We start from the raw sequence: 24401 nt of genomic DNA on the forward strand, positions 1-24401 counted from the left end.
CAGCCTGTGTGTGTAAGTTCCCGCTATTTGCGTTCAGCCCTGGCAAGACACCGCATAATACTTTAACAGCACCGTCTTCCCATGTGGGGTCTCAAGTTAAACAAATTGGGAATAGCAACATTCCTGGTCAAATCTGCCTCATGAGAAGTAGGAGGTCCAAAAGTAGAGGCAAAACAAAACAGACCACTGGTATGTCAGTAAAAGAAAAGCTTCCAAGAACAATTTTGTGGGTTTTTTTTTGGAGTAACGTTGTATGCAAGTGATGCACACTCTATGACAAGAGTAGATATTTTGATTTGTGAATCTATCTAAATGTTTGAAAGATTTTCGGGTTTTATTTAACATATTAGGCATTGTGCAATCAAAGGGACATCTTGAAAAGAATGACACAAATCACTACAAACATTATCAGGCATTTCCACTTCACTGAACAAGAAATCACAGAAAAAGTTACAATCCAAATAGTTCACAATACCCTCTATGAGGTAATCCTTAAAAGTCCATGCATATTATTCTAAAACAGTGTACAAATATTGCAACAAAAAGCATCCCAGTCTCTACTTACACTACTCTGGCTTTGACTAAACCATTCTCTGAAGAGGAAGTGGGTCTGTCATCATCCCCAACTACCATCTCCATAGCAACACCCTGAGTGTCCACAACAACTGCCGTTCTCTTTAGGTCCTCGTATCTTTTCTGGCGCTCTGCTATGGCTGTGCAGGCAGCGATGACCTCGTCGCTTTCAAAGTCCTCGTAATCTCGCTGCAGTTCGGGGGCTTCTTCAACGAGCTGCCGTGCCTCATCTTCCAGCGCAGCTTTCCGCTGAGCGGCGCGTTTCTGCTCCCGGAGACGCAGCGCCCAGCTCAAGTCCTCCTCCCATAGGGGGCGCTCTAGCGGATGTAGATGAACCGCCACCTGGAAGGACCGCACCGCCTAGAATGGAAACACACACCAACAAGCTGCTGACTGGTGTTTCGAACTTTCCCAGCAGGCGAAGGATATGTTTCATTTATCAGCATTCACCAAAACAAATGCCATTTTACTTTTACATACAGGCACATAGAAACTTTTCTGGAAATAAGCACTCATCCTCTACAGGGAACTTAAATATTTTTCTGCAAATTGAACAATTCAGTTTATTTGCAGAGTAACATATGTGTAAAATGTGGCATCACTTTTGAGTATTTTATTTTTTCCTCTAATATATTACAGTCAATAAATAAACAGCAATTGTGCATTAAAATGTGCAGAGGTGTGTTCTGTAGAAGAGGTGTGCTTATTTTCATTTGGAAAACCCAAGGGTACCCATGTTTAACCTTTCAATGTATAGTTCTCTTGTTTTACGACTATAGCTAGCTGCTGCATTTGTTAAAGACCACACTCAAAAAAAAAAGTTAATGTTTTTACCTCCTCTTTGATGGTTTATTTGTGTCAAATGTGTTACTATCCCCGAGTTCACATTTTTCCATTGAAAATACAGGCTTTTCTGCACTATTTAAAAGCTTAGTTTTGTAAGTCACAAAGCTTGAACCTATCATAGTCCACTATACTAAAATATGCTAATAAGAGGAACGTGTTGACAGTTGAAAGAAAATGTATACAGAACAAGTCTGAGGGAGCAAACCTTTGTTTTTGTGTGTGAAGCTAAAAGCTAAGCTACCAGTGCTCCACTACAACGTTAGCACCAGATACTAGTGTTATCTTATCAAGCAGACTAAAAGAGCTGCACACACCACATCACAGGGTTCGATATCTGCAAGCTTAGAGGATAAGGACTGAAAACTGAACACATGAAGTCAAGTAACTGGTGTTGGTGTGAATCTAGCCTGTTTTGTGGTGTGTTGAGCCTGGCTGAGCTTAGCTGTTAGCCTGCTAAGCTAGTGATATCATAATTGGTATAAACTGTTATAGCACAGTGGAGCTAGTTTTCAGTCTGGGGGTTACAAATCAAAGGGTTACAAAGACATTGCTAAGGCTCTGGGACTCTGGCAAACCACAGTGAGAGCTATTATCCACAAATAAGGAAAACTTGGAACAGTGGTGAACCTTTGGTGACTGGCCTACCAAAATTACACCAAGAGCAGCACCAAACGACTCATCCAGAAGGGCACAAAAAAAAACAGACAAACATCTAAAGAACTTCAGGCCTCACTGGCCACAGTTAAGGTCAATGTACATGATTCCACAATAAGAAAGACAAGGCATCCATGGGAGAGTTGCAAGGTGCAAACCACTGCTGACCAAAAAGAACACCTCATCTTGCATTTGCCAAAAAAACAACTAGATGAGCTGTTTTGGGCGACATGGCTGGCTTAAAGCTAACATCACATTCCACCACAGGAACAACATACCAGCTGTCAAACGTGGTGGTGATAGTGTGATGGTCTGGGGCTGCTTTGTGTCTGCGGGACTTGGACAACTTTTCATAACTGAAGGAACCATAAATTCTGCTATCAGAAAAAGGAGAACGTCCGCCCACCAGTTTGTGCACAGTTGGGTTATGCAGCAGGACAATGATCCGAAGCTCACGAGCAAGTCTACCTTTGACTGACTCAAAAAAAAAAAAACAACAAAAAAATTTAGGTTTTGGAGTGGCAAGTCAAAGTCCTGACGTAAATTTCAATAAATAAATGGTAATTTAAAAGCTGCATTTTGGGTTAACTCATGTTGCCACATGGCAATGCATCAAAATGCACCCAGTTTCTGGAGACTTTCTGAAGTCAAACTGATGGCTTGAGTCACAGCCTGAACAAACTTCCCCTGCCCCTTTTCAAGAAAATGGGGATTTCCCTGAGGAGTCTGCAGAGTCTGAGAGAGTCCTCTTTTTTGTAATAACACGATTATTACACTACATCTGAAGCTATGAGAATGACCCCTGGAGTTGGATCACTTCCACCACAAATGCACAGTTCCTATCAGTGACGCTGAGCTGAAGCCACCATTATTCCGATACCTGCTGAGATTGTTGCACTTCTTGGTGGAGGTCATTGGTCATGAAACTCTTCCTAGCATGTCATCTCTTTCCAGTGCTCAGCTGGAGTCCTCTATGTTTGGAATGATAATATGCGGTGCAAGATATTTGTTTAACTTTACTGATTGTTTCAAGGTGAAATAACATCTCATGAAAAAGAGGTTGGATCTCAAGAGAGATTTAGGACGGCACTGCCAAGCAAGAATAAAATTTGAGAAGTGTATGATTTAAGCACATAGGCATGTCATAATCATGTTATTTTAGTAGACGATTAATTGTAATACAAATAATTGCAATTAACCACAGAATTGTTTTCCTGATCGCTGTATGCATCTATTAAAATACAAGCTTAAAGTGGTCTTGCTTTCTAGCTGTCAATACTTAGTATGTCTTGACAGTGCAATACAAGCAATTTCATGATAGAGATGCACGTCAAGTAGTTTATCACCTGGTTCTAGAAGCACCAATTTTATAAAGCACATGAACTGTGAAAGCCTTAGATGTAGCTCCTTGGATGACAGTAATGTTCCCATCACAGAAGTTAATGAGTTAGCATTTCTTGGCTGCCACGGAAACACCTAGCTATTCAGGTGGCAGTAACATGATGCTTACCAGAATTGGTGCTACATTTCCTCGACTTCTTAAGACTTAATCCGTTTGAGTTTGCGGTTCCTGACACCAAATCCTGCGTCAGCAACCACGTCAATGAAAATTAAACTGGAGTCATTTGTCTAATGTGCTTTTTTCTGGGGTCTTTTTAGGCCTCATAGGCCTTCAGCACCTCATTTCTTTTCTTCTTATACACCAACATATTTGTGTAAAGGGGAATGTTCAGTAGTTATAACTGTTAGTACATTAATTACATTCAGACTCTTTACTTAAGCTGCTCTTGGCACTGTTGAGCAAGATGAGCAACCTAAAATTCTAAAAATCTTTTAGTACAATCCATCAACTGTTCTTAACCATCATTTAACAGACACTAAAGCTTTGGACCACATCTTCTGATCACCCGCGAGCTAATCTCTAAATCAAACTCATCATGTCAGCAAGACCCATCCCTTATCCCTTTTCTCAAGGAGATGGAGATATCTTTTAGGCATCTCTGTCTCATATTTGATAAACATCTCTGTCGCTTCCGGTTCCTGTGCAGCTGTCCACAAAGCTGCTGATGTCAGTGCTCTTCTTAAAGAACATGGCCTTGACACTCCCTCACCTGATTAGACTCATCTCTCTGCTGTTTGCTGAAGTGTTGGAAAGAAAGCTTTTTCGGATCAGGCTTTCACACACTGCAGTGATGTTAATCTTTTAAAAGTCATAAATAAATCTCCTCCTTTCATCTAATGCTAGGCTCAACTTTCTTCTTTTCTGCCCACCACATAATGACAATAATAACAGTCCTCATACTGTAGTAATGCATCGTTAAACATTGTGTGTCCAAAATGGGAATTTTTCAGGAAAGGGAAAAAATATTACTGTTTAACATAAGTTAATGTAACAAGATTGTTGGACTACTAAGCAGAAGTAAGATCCTGGAGGTACATGATGTGATTTAAGCACACTGGCCTGTCACAATCATGTTATTTTAGATGATGTTTAATTGCAATATAACTAACTGCAACTAACAATTTAATTGCTGTTTTTTTTGTTAATAGCAACCAACCACTGCAGTACAAGACAAAAGTGGCCAAATTGACTGATCAGCTGTGTTTCTTCACAGCTCTCAACACTTAGTAGCTCCCAATGAACAACAGATACAGCTCAAGCTCAAATAAACAAACATTACTCACTGCTTCCCTCTACAGGTGTTACAGCAGCAGTCAAAACCTAGGACTTTTGTTGATTCAGTTAAGACCCATGATATGTCTCTATAATTGCTTTTGATTCATTCATGCATTCACATGGAATGAAAAGTGCAGCTAGCACTTTCAAATGATCAATAAAAAAAGTTTTTGGGCTAACCCTGGCCAGGAGTCTAAGAAAGAATAATTGGCTTTGCTCTCTCTGGGTGGGTAGGATGGCCCTCTTGTCTCCCCCCATCTCCCAGCATGATGCCAGCCAGCGCAGGTGTCCGTTAGCTGACATAACAGAACTGGCGGTTGGTGCTTTCCTCTGCTGCCTTCAGCCGTCCAATGACGCTGTGTTTGCGGCAGTTCAAAAAGATGCGGTGGCACTTCACAGGACTTGGTGGAAGCCTGTGCTAGCCTTCACCCTCCAACACTGGTGGTATCGTGTGATTGGTAGAGTCCTGACAAGTGGGTGGAATTGAATACATCTGAATTGGGGAGAAAACTGGAAAAAATCCCCCCAAAAAAGTTTCGGGCCGATAGCAGCGGCATTCAACACAACTTATCCTGTCAATGTACAATCCCAGTTCAACAGTTAAACTAGGGCTGCACAATTTATTGTTTGTTAATTTTTATCACAATATCAGCCTTTGCAAAATTGCTATCAAATATATCAAATGAGCTGCAACATCAGCTACAATATGCAAATGAGCCTCATAACCGATCACTGTGTCCTTGATTGTGTGCTGTGAGCTTCCTGACTAATCACAGTTCCTGATGAGTGTTTTGGTGTTTGGACTAGGAATGTAAATAATTAACTGACTAACCATTAACTGACAAGCAATTATTCAGCAATGCTATCATATAAAAATAAAAAGTTCATTTCCATTTATCAGTGGTTTCTATTTGAAGCAACAGTCAACATTTTAGAACTGTGCATCTGAAGATGCAATAAGCAACTGGTTCCGCTAAACAGGCCTACAAAAAAAGAAGCACACAGCTGAAAATAGTAGTGTTTGGGATCACTTCTCAAGAGGATCAGTGCACAACTACACCACTGTACTACAGTGAAGGCAAACATTCGCAAGTGATGACAGGGAACTATTAAGTTCAGGTTCTCCAAGAGAATGTGTGATGCATGCCGGTGTAAGGAAACTGCACATAGGCGTGCAAAATTATAGAGAAGAACCTGGTGGATGGTGACAAGATATATTGATTTATGTTCATTAAAATTTGGGCTGGTAATGAGTGATAAAATCATTTTGGAAATTAGTAGCCCATCGTTGTATGCTTGTCATTTGATCAACTTTTTAGAAATGACTTTCAGAGCTCGAGCTGTTTCTGTTGTCAGTTGGGAGCTACTAATTAACAACATCTAGAATGTAGGAACATAGCTCTGCCAATCAGATTTCAGAACTGGAGCTATCCATGTTATACTTTATATCTTGATGGGCTGCATCCTGGATTTTAGGCTTGCTAGTTAATGATTAATTGCTGAATAATGACAAAAACATCCCTAATGTTTTTCAGATGTTCATGTGACCCAACAAAAGTCAATTATTTCGATCAAAATAATGCAGATTGATGCAATAATGTAATAACCACGTCACATTATTGATCCACCAGTGCGTTTTTAACATTTGGAAGGTATATCGCAAATAATGTATTTTGTCCACATTCTGCAGCCATACATTAACCACATACGCACTGCCTTAACCTTCATCTAATTTATAAAGGTAGTTTTCTGCAATGCTCACAAAAGGAAGCTAGAAAGACAGAGTACATCATCTGCGGTGGAAATGAGAGGAAGCAATTTATCTTAGTGATTGATAATGATGCCTCAAGCAGCACATTCATTTTCCCAGGGTGTTATGGGTAATTTACTGGCTTATCACGTTGACTGCATCCATCATTAGCTGTGGAGCCGTCTATTGCCCTCACTTCACTCTCTCACTCGCACTCCAGTAATTGAGCAGCCTTTTAGCTGACACTTTACGTAACTGAACTCTTCAGCAATTAAATTATATATAGTATCTAGCATGATTAATTAGATCCTAATAAACCCTGTAAAGGTTGATAATATTTAAATTTAAATAACTGCAAAAATATTGATTTTCAGGCTGTCACAGAGTATAAAAAAGTATATATTTATATAAAAAAAGAGAAATTAGTTTATTCCACTAATCTCTTAAATTCTCCAGTTTATTACATCCCAAGACTTAGTACTGAGTAATTATAAGGAGAACAATGCAAATTGGTGAAACCTTCCTGCACATTTAGTTGCTTGAAACCTACATGAAACTAAACTGCACTTGAGTTATAAAATGTAAAGCATCCTGCAACTCATTTGAAAATCTACCACAACGGTTGCAAACGTCTTTGCAGAACAAGTTTCATGAAACAGGTCATGAAAACAGCAGTAACACTTCACGTGATCCCGTTCAAACTACTGATTTCACTAGATAAATGGACAAGAATATGGAATGCAGGAAGGTTTATTGAGCAGTTGAAAAAAGAGCCCCGGAGTGACTTTAAGCAAGGTTGGTAGCTTTAAACAGCAAACTGTTTTCTTTGTTAAAGGAATAAAAATGTTTGACCTTCAATTTTTAATGTACTTAAACAATAATTTTTAAACCACAAAGAAAATCAAGTATTATGCATTATTTCTTCTTATCTTGTCTTTCAAACAAAAACACCTACCTTATAATCTGAACAAAAAGAAAAAAAATGCTTTCATTTATTTGGAGACTGCATAAGCCAACTGACCTTGCTTGATTGCACTTATTAAATTAAAACAAAACTACCTGAAAATCAGACAATGACAAAAGAATCTTGTAAAAAAATGTTATGACATTAAAGTGACATTTTTCTTTATTTTTGATGTTTTGGGTCATGTTGGCACCCCACAGTGCATCTGTATTTTCTTTTATATAAGTGATGGGAAGCATAAGCATCATCAAGTGAACTAATAGATTCATTGTCAACCATTTCTCACTGTCTTTGTTATCCATTTAATTGATTCACTGTTGTTCAACTAACCACATTTCTAACAGAACGAAAACAACATAAACAGTTCACCCAAAGAGGTTCTATTGAAGCCAGAGTTCCTCCCATACATTCAGATGGACGACCTAAGCCTTAGAAGACCGCATACCTGAAGGTGGATTAAGATACTTAGAAGAGGCCTAGGCTTATGACACCATGATAGAAACCCGGGCTCTAATCAGCTTTGGATTTTATGAATGTGGAGATTTCTCATCCTAGCACAGTGCTCTTCAGACACATGATACATACGGGACGTGATAAGCATCTCAGTTAGTATCTGTTGAGTGATGTGAAAGTATGTGGGGAAAACAGGCATGTAAATCTATATCACCCCTTAAAAATGTCTCCAGATATGAAGGCCACGTATGGAACCATATCTTGAAAGACTTTTCTCACAGTACTTCTCACAAGATGTACCATAAATTACTGAATGCAGAACAAAATGTGAGTGCAACACTCACATCGCCACACAATTCCCAAAAGTACAGTGCTGACAGAAAACTAAACATTTACTTTACTCTGATGGGCTCATTTCTCCAAATGGCATAACAGCCATTTATCTGTCTTGTAAAAGGGATGTTTTTAGTGGACTTTAAAGATTTCAAGCACATTTGCAGCCATTCTCTCACCATATCCAATACTAATGCATTTATATGAACCACTTGCTAAGTCACATTATCCAACAGATAGAGAGATAGAAGGACAAGAGACATTCAGAGTTACAAAGAGAGAGATTTGAACATGAATTACCCGGATAAAATGAACACATAAATAACATTCACCATTTACTGAGCCATTTCAGCATCCTAATTGGCCAATACAATTCACATTGAACAGAAGACGGGTCGAGATCTTGTGCAGAAACACTAGATCACGTATCAGCCCTTCATAGAGCAAGACAATACAACAGTTATAGTCAGCAAGTGCTACATCCAAGCATCTTTCACTCATCAAGAAGAGCAACGTTTAATGAGAAATAAAAAGGGGCCTGATGGCTTTCAAAGCCCTCTTTTTCCAGGGTCACAAAAGGTTTAGCAGAGAACAAGAAAAACATCTGTGCTGAAATCATGACTTGGTCGTGGTAACGCCAGGGAGCAGGATAGCTCTTTTTTGAGGCCACCATGCCATTTTTCCTAAGTGGTCTGACAGTTCTCAATTACCATGTTTTGCTTATAAAAGCAGTCTTTTATAGCAACTGTCAGAAGAGGTTTGTAAAATGTTTGCAAAAATCAAATTCAATCTAATCTGAAATTAAACCACACACTTCCGTTTGTGTGTTACTGGTGTTGCTATCTTGCCAACATCGTAACTTACACCAACAGCTGCTGAAGCATGGCTGAAGTTATTCTATGGGATTTGCAAACAACAGTTTCCTTGTCATAGACTAACAGACATGTGCCAGTGTTTGGTAAATCTGTATACCAGGATATTAACCACGCATGGTAACATCACTGTGGAACCCTTGAAATACTGTCGCTAAAAGTTTTCAAGAGATAGACGCAGAAATCTTTGCCTCTGCCTCAAAAAATCATTATCATGACCATCATTACGGTCATGGCTGTTTTAGATGAACACAAGCTACTAAAAAAAAGGAAGTGTAATTGCAAGTACACCTGTATGGTAGGTGTTTCAGATAAAATGGCCAGTGAGTGTAGGTATGAGGTAGGAGGGGGGAAGCAGGAAAGAGGTTGTGTGTTTGACTGCTTTTGCCTGCAAGACACTTGGATTTTGAAAGTGAATCTGAAAGTGAATTATAAGAAAAAACTGAACACTTTTTACAAGTTGAATTATACATCACCTGTAAAATTCAGTTTCAGATTTTATATTGCTCTTACAAACCTTAAAATTCAATTTCAGTTCTGAAATCAGTTTCAGATGGTATTGTACAGATTCAAAATAATAATATTCAAATTCATATTCTCTGCATTTAAATAAAAATTTTCAAATGGCATGAATCCAACTCAATCAAATTGGGTAGGAAATTAAGGCAGTGTGAACGTTGGCAATGCAATGTGGTCAAAGTGTGTGAAGTGACCAAGCTGATAGTTTAAAAATAGCAAGTTAGGAGTGAAGTGACATAACAATGACCAGCAGGAACTGAGCAAAGTGGTGTGAAATGATATGCCCCCTTTTTGGTTACTATACAGCACGGGTCCTTCCACCGCAAGCAGACGGCAATGAGCGCAAAAACGAAATACTGTTTTATTTTAATACTAATGCCACAGACAGTAATACACTATGGAGGGATTAAATGTATAAACAATACAGATTTTTTTTTTTGTTTTTTGTGGGAACATATCTGATTTGGGGTAAGAGCCAGGTGGGAAGGTATCTGAAGGTACTGGGGGCAAACTGATTTTGTATACGCTCTGTAAACACTAGCCAGTAAAGTGTGGCATAATGTCATGGCATTTACTTGGCATCATTGAAAACATGGCAATCAAAAGGTCAGCAATGAGTTCAGAAATGACCACACCAAGGATTTGAGCAACGAGAGGTGAAAAGCTGCTGCCGGTATGAATGCAAGGATAAACAGAATTTTTGCCGACATTCTTTAAAGCTTTTCCAGTCTCAAAAAGTTGCTACAAAAGAAAGTAATTGTTGGCAGGGTGTGAATAGGTCAAATCCTGTCCTTGGGGACACCACAAGTCTTCATGACTTCCTTTCTCTAATACTCTGGATAATCAGCTGATTAACCAAATGTTGGATTAGTGAAAACACAAAAATGTGTAGAATGTGAGGTACCAGGATTGGAATTGCAATCACTGTTCTATAGCAACGCAAGGTTAAGGTCCTTCACTAAGGACACATTCCCAATCAGTGGGGCAGGGACAGTTAAACTTACAGCCATAAACTTCTTATTCAACTCTACGAATTATATTCACACATTCTGCTAGTCTTTTAACATGGCTTATATTACAGATGTTTCTTCTCTTTTATTGAAGTGATTGTTAACTGAGCCTTGGTTCCGCTCAGTGTTTCTTAGGAAATTTTTCCTTACAACAGTCACCTTCAGTGGAGTGAATGCTCTGTTAATAGCAAGTAAGAATGCTCAACTCCATGATCACCAAATAAGCAGACTGAGACCCCCTAAGCAGGTTTGTCTCGGTTCGCTTCAAAGCAAACTCTGGTGTGCTTAGTTTGAAGTAGGAACACAATGCAGACCAAAGACGTCTAAAGGGACCAAAGACAGAATGAACCGTCGCATAACTTCTCTGGTACGTGGAAAAGACAAGTTTCTCGGGCTGTTTAAACACATGCATGAGTTATTTCTTCAAAAACTCTGAACAAGTAATTATACAATAGATAGTTTGTGTTTTAAAATAAGGCACATACGTGCTTTAAGGCCCAAAGATTTCTCCATTTTGTAAAAGCAGTAGGGCAATCAAGGTTGTTATAGGGATTTCACCCTTCTTGCGTTGTGCAAAACCATGGTAATGCATGGAGTTTTGTAGCTTATTGCTATAACATCACAAAACAGATAAAACAAGACATACATAAAACCAACAGAAAACAGCATGAATTAAAAAGTTCGGTGGACAGTCAACCGTCCAATTACTTTAGAGCCTGTGAACACAGAACGATAATGTACAAAAATGGCTGTATGGCCCTTCAATCTAAATAAATTGTGGTCGTCTACAGAGGCAATTTTACAAAAACTTTGTAATTGTTCAAATACTTATGTACCTGACTTTATTTTCTGCAATTAAGTAAACTTTTTTGTATCTTAACGAAAAATATCATGATTTTATGTGTGAACAACTGTGTTTGCTAGTCATGTGCTGGCTAGCATTTTTAAGTTAACTACTAAAACATTTGGTAAAGTTCTGGTAGTGTTATGATTGTTTTGGGAATGACAAAATGGAATATTCCATCATTTATTTTAATAAAATAAACATAAGTTATGTCAATCAAAGCAAAATAATTATAATCTGAAGTCCAATTCAGTTAAAAATCTGAAATATGTTTTGAAATGTGTTTTGAATTTGAATCAATTCGGTAGGTATCAACATTGGACTATCAGTTATAGGAAAAAGGGGATTGTTTGAAACTCAATCCACAGAGAAAGGACAGAATGAAAGCTCACAAAACACAAGACATGACATATAGCTTTCATATATGTCCCTGGAGTATTTACCAAAATTTTTGCTTAGTCAATATGACACACGGGCCTTCCTGCTCAGAGAACTGTGTGAGTAGCTGTGCACTAAAGTGGTAAAAAAGCATAATAAAAGATAAAGGTTATGCATGTCCAACCTGAAGTGTACTGTACACTGTAACAGTCTTCACAGCGCTGCCAGTAGGTTGAAAAATATCACTGCAGTTTTAGTGAAGACATTTAGTGAAAAAGAGAAGCTCAATTTGGGCAGATGCACACAAAACACTTCGACTTGACCTGACACGCTTGGCTTAAATTAGCAAGGCATTTTGTCCCACAACCCCTGAAGCTCTATTAGTAGTGTGTTTGTGCATACACAGAGCTTAAGGATTTTTCAGCTCTTCAATCAATGTGTAAGACACTATCTGTCACCAGCAGTGGGGTGGATATATGAGTGTGCAGAAACACACATAGATCTTTTTTTAAAAATGTAACCTGGTCTTGGAGTTTTAAGATTAGCATGTGTTCAAACGCAGGTTTCAATATGCATCTCGTCTCTGTTGGAACAAAATCTTGTATCTCCAAAAAAGTAACTTACAGGAGAAGGAGAAAACTTTAACTATTAATGGAGAGTTAATGGAGAAATGATTTATTCCAAGTAATTTGGGGGCATTTTATCGGTCCATTCATAATGAAATTGACACATTTTTTTAATCCAAAATGAGAACAAATTGTACAGCCCACGTTCGCTCTCTGGTAAGTTCCACCAGCCCTGAATCGGCTACCTTGTGATAAGTGATGCATGAATTGCGAAGCTTTTCTGCTAAAAGTCCAGAAAATCCATGTTCAGCCTTGGATGTAATGGCGTTTTGTGTGGTATACACTCCGCCATCTGAACGCAGCCTGATTATGTTGAAACAATGTCTTGCTTATAACAGGACACTTCCACAACGTAAAAACAGTAAATGGAGCAGAACTTGTCTTCATCATTACACCGCTATATCATTAAACGTGTGTATGAATGATAACTAATGTTTGAAAGTTAATGCATTTTAGCATCAGAAAAAAATGCTCCATCACTTTCACTCAAAATCAGGTTTCCATGTGCTGTCCTATTTAAATAACCTATATCCTATTTTTCTCTGTATTTATTTTTTCCTCTGAGGTCCACTTAAGATGTTGAAGCCCAGTACTGTTCACAGTTACAATCCAATACCTGTTCTGGCTAATCAGTGCTTCATTAAATTTAACCAGGTGTGCTGGTTGTGAATTTCAGAGAATCTATGTGATGTCAGGGAGAAGTCCATAACCATACCTTCTAACCAACAAAAAAAAAATTGTTATTTTTATTGTACTTTTATTTATTCTAATGCTATATGGTGCTTTACTGCCAATGACACGGTAATTGTAAAGATAAAAGGTTTTAAACAACTTGCTTAGTAGCTGCACAGTACGGTATGCAAATGTGCTAGATTTTTCGTACATCACAAAAACACCAAATTTAAAATCACCCCTGTTTGCAGCTTAGTTTTATGCACTTTACGGACTGAACAATCTTGAAACTTCAGTGTTGGCATGCTACATAAAACTCATTTCTAAATAAATAAATCTAGTTAATTAATTCATTCATTCATAAAAAGAAAACAGCTCTGACTAAATAAAACAGCTTTCTGTTCTCCTTTTATTGTCACTCTAGAGCCATAAAAGCAAAAAAGCAACAGCAAGAGGTTTTTAAAAGACAATGACATGAAAATACTATTACTGCCAAATACAATAGCACGCCAATACAATTTGTACACCAACCACTTTTATACAAACACATACACGGACTAACAGGTTGAAGCATGTAACTCAGTGGCATTCCTCTTGCTGGTAATCTTCCACGCCGCTGGGCCTGGGTGTGCTGAAATAGGTACTTTATCTCAAAAGCAATAATAGATAAATGGCAAGAGGAAGACTCACTGTCTCTTGACTTTGACTGACAGCGACATAGTGCCAACGGGGACAAGAGTGGTTTGACTCTGAATGGTTTTATTACATCTTCTACAAGGCAGAAGAGACAGTGAAGCAGAGGGAGGGTGAAAGAAAGAAAGAGTGATGAATGGAGTTGGATTTGTATACAGATTATTCTGCGCTCAAAAAGCATTTCTTTTAACAAACTTGTACTTTAGACTAAAATCATTTGCTTTGAATGACCCTATAATTTAATTATGATACGATTTATTAAAACAACTGAATGAACATTCCATTCTGTCACTAACAAAACAATCATGTCATTTTCAAAACTTTATCAAATGTTTCCGTAGTGGCTAAGTTTGAGCAGAAACCATGGGATGTTTTTTCTTTTTTTTAATTTAAATATTAAATTCATGATAACTCTAAATCTTTTAACTTTAAAAGAATTTAAAAAAATGTAAATATTGTTTTCACAAGTTGAAATTTAGGGGTTAGGTTTTGGAACAGCAACCTCCCAATTGAAAATACCACATAAATGATGATTTTTGTATATATTTAGCTTATTACTATCTCAATTAATGTCTTAAGTTTAAATAGGTCATAGCATCATCCTTATATCTAAGATCTGTATTTTTAAAAATAGATTTAATCTATTTAAAAAGAATTAGTAGAATGGTCCACATTACTCAGACAATAATTACCTGAGTGGGCAAAATCTAACCATTCTGTGGAGGACTTTTGAGAGGATGCATTTGCATTAGATGTTATTTTATAAAAGGCCAATGAAATACTGAGAAGTTCAACATCAACCCATCAGGTAGCTGTCCAGAAAATGCTGTCTGAAGGCCTGCCTATTATCACTGCCTAATCTGCCTAATATATATTAATATCAAACTGTACAGGTTTGCAGATGATACAACACTTGTGGGATTGGTATCTAATGATAAAACAGCATACAGGGACAAGTTCAGAATTTTAGTGGAGTGAAGCTGGGTGAATAACTTAAATTGAAAAGACAAATGGCGGGCCTACCATCTCTGACCATTAATGGCCAAGAGGTGGAGAGGGTTCACTCTTAAGCTCCTGGGGACAACCATCAGCAAATCCCTTAAGTGGGAGAACAACACTGCTGTCTTACTGGGGAAAGCTCATCAAAGCCTTTTCTTTGCAAGACAACTTAGGAAATCTGGTGTGACTACAGACTGTATCATATACTTCTGCACAGCTGTTGTGAAAAGTGTGCTGATGTAAAATAAGAGCATATGAGAGCGAGCAGTTAGGTGTGTACTGCCTCTAAAATCATCCGTTGCAAATTTCCATCCATTGCTTCTATATATGCCAGAAGAAGGTAAAAAAGGTATTAAATATGTTAACAGATAGTTCACACCCAGCACAGTATCTTTTTAAAGTGCCTCCTTCCAGCAAATGTTACAGAGAAGTTAATGCAGAACATTGTGGTTTAGTACCAGACTATTACACTCCACTCCATAACATCCAATGTATTTTTATGTTATTTTATTAATAATGAATGTCAGGTGTTTGTACATTGTGTGTTTGATAAACACAGAAACAAATATCTATTTGTTAAGCAATGACTGAAATAGCACTTCAAGTACTCAAACTTGAAACTTGATATCAGTACAGAAACTGGTACTTCATAAAAACTGCATTTTCTATGGCTCATCATACAGGAGACAAGAAAAAATGCATATGGGACAATGTTTAAACTATTTTGGGATTCTTCAGAGATGATTAACTTGTGCTTGTTAAATTAAAACTTGGTGGTCCTTATTTATCAAAGTACAATCAAATCTGATCGTAAAACGAGTCCATGCAAATTTCATCTTTGCCATATCTGTACGTTCAAAGCCTGGCAGAAGCATGCATAAATCTGAAAATAATATTTTAACAATCTGAAAAAATGCTAAATTTGTGGTCATATAATCAAGATTATTCTCAATTATGTCAATAATATCAGCAATAACTGTAAAAATGGAAACTAGTAATACTAGTAAATTTGCACACAGCAGCCCATGTACCATCTAGTGGATCTACTTATTTTTGATGTGCACACTGATATCAACAAATGCTTTGACTAGGTTCCAATTCAAGACTTCCATTTTATACTACTGATATAGTAAACACCTACCTAAATACCTCTAAAACATAAAACAAAGTAGAACAGTAGAAGATTTTGGACTAACTGAAGCTGAGCCAGAGCTCCTCGACTAAGGCAAGTAAATAAGCTTTACAATACTTCAAGCAAGATAAATGTTTGAATAATTTTCTCTGTGTTCTGAAAGGACAAAACATATTTAGTTTTCACAATATTTCATAAATGGAAGAAACAGGACTTAACAGGTTTCTGCATTGATATGCATTGAAAATTTAACTGAGAATCAAAAATAACACCCAAGTTTCTAAGAAAAGGAATACCTTGATGTGAGCTGGCCAACAGTTACATGCATTGTACTTGGGACACTGCCAGGACTTTCACCAGAGCCTGTTCACAAAGACGCTATGATTCAACAGTATTAAAGCCTGTGCTAAGATCATACAAAACTAAAACAGAAATTTTTAGTACATTAATATACTTTTTAAAATGACTGTCTAATAAAGGTGGAATTGAGTTCCACAGTTTAGAAGCATAAGTACTGAAAGAGGCTTCTCCACGTTTTCTGTTTTTTATGGGAGTTTTTTGCAGAAGGCCAGTATCTGCAGAGGGCTCAGAGGCTAAGTCTACACCCAGGTTTCATACTTCAGGGCTGGTATACAAAAGAGAAAAGCCTAGTTTCTCATAAATAAAGACATCCTAACAATAAGTTTTAATATATAAAAAAAATTATAATAGTGATTAAATAAGCATTAAGGAAACAGGTCATGCATCACAAAGTAGCAAATCACCACTTAATAGGCAGTCATTAATAATGGTAATGAATTGTAACAAATATTAACAAACTATAAACCTATGGTTAGGTAGTACATTGATTATTCAGGTCACTAAGTAAATGATTAATAATTGAAATGGTACCATTTATTAATATATAAATAACAAATATTAATTAATAACTGTTAGATCATGTTTATGTTGCTGTTTTTAGGGTATTTATATCAGAAAGTGTGGCTTTCGTTATCATAATCTTCTGTGTATTTTATTATTATTATTATTATTATTATTATTATTAAGTTTACTTTTTTATGTGGGGAAAAAAGTTTCAACATGACCAAAACAACATAATTACACAATGTGTGCCATTGTAAGTTCATATAACAGGATCATAGCTGATTTTGTGACTCAGTTTCAGAATTACTGTAGTTCATGTTGTTTTTAACTGTTGAATCAGAGTTCTAATGCATGTGCAGTTCTTGGCGCTTTTACTCACCAGCTCCACCTCCCCAAGGCTCAGCTGGGCACGGCCCAAAGTCTGCCATGCCTCCCACCAGCTTGGGCGCAGTTTCACCGCCATCTCTGCTGCCTGTACTGCAGGGAACACCTCTTGAAGGATGGTCAGCACCTAGAAGTTCACCGTCAAGGATCAGAGAAGCATATCACACATCTGGCCATCTCTCAATTCTTAACAGAGTCCACACAACTGAAGCTAAGTTATTAAATCCACATCTTCCAGAATCACATTTTCTTTGCCAATACTGATATTAAGAACTTAAGTATTGGCTGATACCGATACAATCAGATATTTCTTCTGCAGAAACTACTATATCAGTAATGCAATGAAATGAAAATTCTTGACAGAAACCAAAATTCAAGACAAACTTAGTTGAAAACCAAAAGAAAGAGTTCTGTTATAAATAATTTGCCTTTTAATTTATGCTTTTAAATGAACATAATAATGCTGACAATGCTTTAAAGGAGATAACTGCCATGTTGGGAAAGACAACCAAGAGAACTAGAGGATTAAATAATATTAAATATTAAAAGATGTAAAATTATGAAAGTACTTTATGGTTGCCCTAAGTAATCTAAAGCTGAATTCCAAAGCAATTCTGTTAAAACAACATAAAAGAGTTTGTTTTTTAAACATGTAAAGCATGTGGACATGGCTTTGGAGCTCCCACCTAGCAGTCTGAAGTCTCTCCAGCACAGGGTCACTTTTATGGACATAATTTAAAGAGAAAAAAACATAAAGACAGGATCTAACAAATGCATGTTTGCAGTAACATCTTTGAAAACGAGAGTTGAAATAGTTTATAAGCAAAAAATATTAAGCACTCCGTATTATTTATCTGATTTCCCTTACTTCTCCACTATTCAACATTTTCTGCTGATATCGACCCAATACTGATACCCACTGACACCTGATCTCTGCTTTCTGTCATTATTTGGACGGTACAATAACACCAGCCTGCCAGTGATACCACTGATCTATCTGGTGCTTAAACATATCACAAATTACTTTAAAACTGCTGGGATCTAATGAGTGATGGACACATCTGTTCACAGCAAATTTACCCAATCTCTCCCCTACACAAATGTGCAGTCATGTGAATAAGTAAGTACACTCCATGAAATGTTTCTCTTTTTTGTCATATGTGGACTTAATCATTATTTGATTTTCAGTTAAACACTAAAACTTTAGTCTTGCCTTGATGTTCTTTTTAGACAGCAGCGGCTTCCTGGCGCACCTCCCATGTCGGTCAAATGTTTGCAGTCTTTTTCTAATTGTAGATGCACTTTTACATCAACAGTAGCAGGAGCTATTCTTTTGAATTCTCTGGAATTCTTTTAGCATCTTACAGTCTGTTCTTGGGTCAAATTTGCTGGGCCTGGCCTGGACAAGTTGGCAATAGTTTTAAATCTTCTCCACTTGTAGATGATCTTCCAGTCAGTGGAATGATTGGCGGCTATAACCCTCTTTCTAAAGGCTCCAGAAAGCTCTTTTGACCTAGGCATGATGATACCACACACTCCAATAACAAACAGCAAATCAGAACAGACATCTGAGGTTTAAATAACACAAGTTCCTCCAGGATATTCTCTAACAGTGTTTATTTACTAGCACCTGATCAGGTACACCTCATTTCAATTTGACACATTTGAAGCAGTGATGTATGTAGGAGTGTACTGCTAACGGCATTAATGTGACGCTATAACATTAAATTTAGTTGTTGAGAAGTCTGTGTAATTTTTTGTTAAATGTTTTCTGCTTCTTTCCCTGAGGCTTAAAATTGAATAATTTGTACTTGATGGCTTTCTTGCTTACACAGTACTGCAGCTAACAAGTAATAGAAGTTTATTTCTCATGAATTAGCGCCATGCAAACCACATGCCTAAATCATCACATACACTTGTTTCAAATAGCAACAAATTGTTAAGTATCTCAAACAGACTTGGTATCTGATAGTGTATGACACTGTGTTATCTATGAAAAATGGACAAAAGCATGAACAAATAACAGGCTTCAATCTTCCTGTCGTTAGCTATGTAACATACTTTTTTTTCAAATAAACTCATGGGCAATGAAAAAAAGTGAGATGTTTAGAAACCAATCCCATGTTATGGGATCCAGTAGCATTGTTGTAATGATGGGGACTTGCAGACTGTATGTGCTAAGTAGCTTTATTAGGGGCAATCCAAAACTCAGTCATCAGAGGCAGGGATAAGAAAACAGACAGGCAACATCACAGACAACCAACTTAAATGAAAGATGACTCAGAACTCGTGAAACACAGAGACGTTGGAAATGTGACAATTATTCATAGAAAAAAAATGTAATTTTAACATTCTGACACTACAATAGACAAGTTACTGCTGTGGAACTGTTTGGCTCAGAGTTCAACAACTAGGGTTAGGGTTTGCAAATATGAGTTATGTCCAAATATTGCACTAATTTTTAAGAATTTTAACATCAAGGTCAAAATGTTAGCCCCATGTCTATTAGAAATTGAGGCCGTTCTAAAAATATTGCCTATCATTTATATTCTACTGATTCCAAAAGTTGTGATGTGTTTGGACCCCGCTGATTGCCACTTGCAATATAATTTGTATATCATTGCTCAGCTCTCGTAGCGGTTACGACAGTCCACAGAAATCAATGTATTCTACATTAGTTTCAGATGCAAACTAAATGGAAGCTGACTATGCTGGTTGCCAGCAGTAATAATGTTGCCTTTTTCACATCTACTGTTCAAAAGTTTTTGAATATGCAAAAATGAAACCAACTTCACCAATTATGAAGCATGGTTGTCTTTTCACATTTTGGTAATGTTATCTTAAATCTGATTCATGTCTGTTTTTGCATGTCACTACAAGTGTAGCAAGAAGCCCCTGATATCTGGGAAGATTAAGAGATTAATTTGATTACATGGACACAAACTGCATACTTGTATCTAGTAAATGGCTCTAAAACATTCTTTTAAGCTGGAAACTGTTAAAACATCCTGTTCTATGTTAAAAGGTGGGAGTACTCCCAATTTCTCCTCAGGGTAAAAGCTACACCATGAAGTTGAATATTATGCCACACCTAAATGTTGTGTTTTCCCGTCTCACTTTGACTTATGTTTGACATTCATATGCAATCAGTTCAAAAACTGGAGAACAGCTCAACAATGCAGAAGAAGTACAGCCTTGAGGCTGTTTTAAATTCCTTTAAAAGCTAATGGACTGAACGTGCACCCACACTTCAGCTCCACACTCCCATAACTACATAACTTACATGTTGGTCTCATAGAGGTTACTAAATAATTCAGAGTAGTTCTTGAAAACAACTGATAAGCCTAGAGTTCAAAGGATGGTCATTGGTTGAGATCAACATTGCCTCGCAAAAATTGGGTAACTTGTGCCCTATTACCTTTCTGTTTCTACACTTATTGCCCAATTGATCAGCCCCACCATACAGGGAGCACTCTGTTTCTCTGTATACTTTGTTAGCTTCCAGGTCAGAACACCCACAGGACCACCACAGAGCAGGTGTTATTTGGGTGGTGGATCATTCTAAGCACTGCAGTGACACTGATGAGGTGGTGGTGTTTTAGTGTGCGTTTGCTGGTCTGAGTGGATCAGACACAGCCGTGCTGCTGGAGTTTTTAAACACCTCAGTGTCACTGCTGGACTGAGAATAGTCCACCACCAAGAATAGCCAGCCAAAAGTGTCTTGTGGGCACTGATCCACTCATAACAGCGCAACACACACTAACATGCCACCACCATGTCAGTGTCATTGCAGTGCTGAGAATGACCCACCACCCAAAAAAATACCGGCTCTGTGGTGGTTCAGACCATTGAAGAACAGAGTAAAAGTGGGCTAACAAAGTATGCAGAAAAACAGACCGACTATAGTCTGCGACTAGAACTACAAAATACACCTAAATGGCAAGTGGAGATAATAAAATAGACAAAGAGTGTAGATACAAGGAAGCACGCCTAATGAAGTGGCAGGTCGGTGTGTGTGTACAACCACACAGACGGCAGGATATCCTGTTCTCTGGTTTGGACATGCTCTCATTCATAATTTTTTCCCTTCATAAATTCTCTGATCTTAGACCGAACAAGTCAGCTCTGTTTTGAAATACTGTTATCTGGGAGCCATCCATTTACACTTGATGTCACCCTGTGTATTTACAAAGCTAATGTCCTCTTTGCAGAGAACAGTTCTAGTACATTCCATAACTTCAGTCATGTGTTCTCTGCAAGTGCCATCATATTTTGCTGGCCAAAAACTAAAGTCTTAACAGAATAAACTGGAATGCCCTAAGCGAGACTCATCCCATGACCAACTGTACAAGATATACACAGTATGGCCAAAAGTATGTGGACATGCCCCCTTATTCCCCGTTAGTGAAATTTCTGTCTTGCTAGATCTGCCTGAGGCAACTTTTACTGCTGCAATTGTAAAATGGAAGCCTCTACAAGCAACAAAGTGACAGATAAAAATTCAGAAGCATGAAGCAAGTACATCTTGTCTATTCTTTGTCCCATCACTTTCTAAGTCCCAAACTGCTGCTGAATGCAATATCAGCACATGAACTCTGCATTAGGAGCTTCATAAAAAGCGTTTCCATGGCAAAGCAGCTGCACAGAAGCCTAAGATCGCAATGACTCTTGGTATTTTTTAGTATACCATTTACCTTAAATTAAAACATTTAGAAAGAATGAAATAAAAAATGGATTCAAATGAGTTAACAGGGATTCTGTGTACATACAAGGTCCATATCCTATGTACGTCTTGTACTTTATTTTTCCCCTGAGGTTCACTTATGATGTTTGTGTGTGTTTATGTACTAAAAACAGACATAATTCATTTTTACTTGACCATTTTCCAACCTCACTGTTTTGGTTACTGTGTCTTTAAGACTGATATAGGTAAATGATCCCTGTTCTGATTGGCTGTCCTGTACTGCTGCTCATTCAAAAAGCAGTCCAGGCTGAAACTCTCCTTATAATTTGAGCTTGAGTGGGCAGGATTGAACTGCTGTAGGTTAAATAAACTAAATAAATATGTTGTGTTTTTGACATCACAAAAACACAATCCAAAATAGGCTGTTTTGGCAGCTAAGTTCCATATATGGAATGTCAAGAGGACTGTTTACATACTACATCAAACTCTTTTATTACAAAACTAGGAAAATATGGCTCTCTATGATATGGACCCTTTTATGATGTTGCACACACAGCAGGGCTTGTTTATTGAAGACCAATTGGGCAGTATCTCCTGCTGATTATGGATAAAGATTTTGGTACAGGGAACTGATGCTAGTTCAGTGCTAAAGTGCAATCCACTGACGACTGCTAATAGGTACTGCTTGTCAATATGTCAATACATCACAGCTTGCACTCCCTTAGTGTTTTGAGGTGAGAAACAGAGGGAGAAGCAGTGATGACTGAGAAGGTGACATGGAAAAGGTTTCTCATAATCCTTTCTGACTTCAAACACGCTGCTCATGGATCAGTAAGGACATTACTAGAGCGAGCCGGCTTCCTATCAAGTTACTAACGTGGGGAACACTGGCCATGACTGTTCAAGGCCACTGTTGGCAGCAGGTCCTCGTTGGCATTTTCAATCATCTTTCACTTCTGCTGAATAAATCCTGCTGAAAGGACTTTGAAAACCGCTACTCTGGTCCTGCCTTTTAAGCAATATCAGGATAACATTACCAATGTTAGACATTCATAAGATGCCCAAATGTCTTCCTGTGTTATTGTGACACCACCGTAAACACTGCTAACAAAAACTACTTTTTTTTTGCAAAAAAAGTAATATTCTTATATGCAGTTATTCTTGTGAATGAACTAATAATTGATTAATAGGCTTAAATGTAGCCTGTAATGTGACTGTAACATTTTTTTAAAATGTTTGTCAATGTTCCAATAAACTGAGGTATCAACATCTAAAATAAAAAACAGAAACAAGGTTTTGTTTAAGCAGGCTCATCACTTTAAGCCACAGTAGGTAATATAATAATAAACATGTATATTATGGTTGTAGCTCTTCAGGCTGCAGCGGTTTAACATTTAGCTGGTTTAATATTTTAATGCGCTAGTTCACTAGATTTCCAAGATGAGCAGGTGGCATTTTTATTTTACATGTGAAAACTATGCATACAAAATGAGTTGCTATTTAACCAGTTGTATGTTGTTAGCTAGCTAATTCACGCAAAACTGTAATGGGATGGCTGCTGAATGCTAAATACTTTATCCTGCTAAATACTTCTAAAAACAGATACTGATACGGCTTAAGCCTCATATTAGAAAATTGGCAGGAAGAGTCAGGAGAGTCTGGATCTTCAAATTCCAAGTTTCATCCTTGAGCAGAGAATCATGCACAGGCACAGCTTGGTCATCAGTCTGTCCCCAGTGATGAATACATAGTCTGACATGGTTTAAATAGAGATACTGGGGGTCAGGGGAGGACGCAAAAAGGGAGGGGAAGTAGGTGAAGTGGGAAGAATCTAAAGGCTCGGGAAGAAGGTGAAGGGGGTCGGGTTAGGGGAGAGGAGGAACAATATGGATAAAGCATCAATGGACACACACTGTAAGACAACAGCTGATAGCTGACACAACAAAAAGATAACATATGCTGGAGCACAGAGCACATGGGGAAGGATGTACTTTCTCTCACCTTTATACACTACACGACTTTTAAAGTCCTAACAGATTATAAAAAGACTGGGTATCACACTGTCCTAGTGGTTTCTGCAGATTTTTTTGGGAGACAGAAATATTGCGAACCACACTCTAAATGACTTGAGATCACATACTACACAGTCTTTAAGTTGTTGCTGAACCAAACTGAACTTACCAAACTCATGTGAACACACACATTCTCCCGTTACTAGGAGATGCAAACTCTAGTTTTAAGTTTTACTGTGTAGTAATTTGAATTTGTGATCTCCCAAAATAAGGTCAGTCTTATGCAGTCTTGACACTTGGGAACCTCTTCTAAATCTGTTTTTAATGAAACATGCAGTTGGTAGATAGTGTACATATATTATGTAGATCAGGGCCCAGGCTTGTTTTTTGGCCAAAAAGACCAAGAAGACCACTTTTTCCAGCTTGAGGCTTTAACAGTGAATGGACTGTGCCAGACTTGCA

General features: G+C 37.6%; 1 protein-coding gene across 1 annotated transcript in view; it reads right to left on the minus strand.

Annotated features, from left to right (window-relative positions):
• Positions 1-215: 215 nt before the first annotated feature.
• Positions 216-24401, minus strand: part of ttc33 (tetratricopeptide repeat domain 33) — a 65244-nt gene continuing 41058 nt past the window's right edge. Inside the window, exons 4-5 of the mRNA XM_036579964.1 lie at positions 17239-17370; positions 216-933 (exon numbers count right to left, since the gene is read on the minus strand). Coding sequence (XP_036435857.1) covers positions 562-933; positions 17239-17370 — 504 coding nt within the window. The 3' untranslated portion in view covers positions 216-561. The remainder of the gene's footprint in view (positions 934-17238; positions 17371-24401) is intronic.

The sequence above is a fragment of the Colossoma macropomum genome, unplaced genomic scaffold, assembly GCF_904425465.1.
Source record: "Colossoma macropomum unplaced genomic scaffold, Colossoma_macropomum, whole genome shotgun sequence".
Lineage (NCBI taxonomy): Eukaryota > Metazoa > Chordata > Actinopteri > Characiformes > Serrasalmidae > Colossoma > Colossoma macropomum.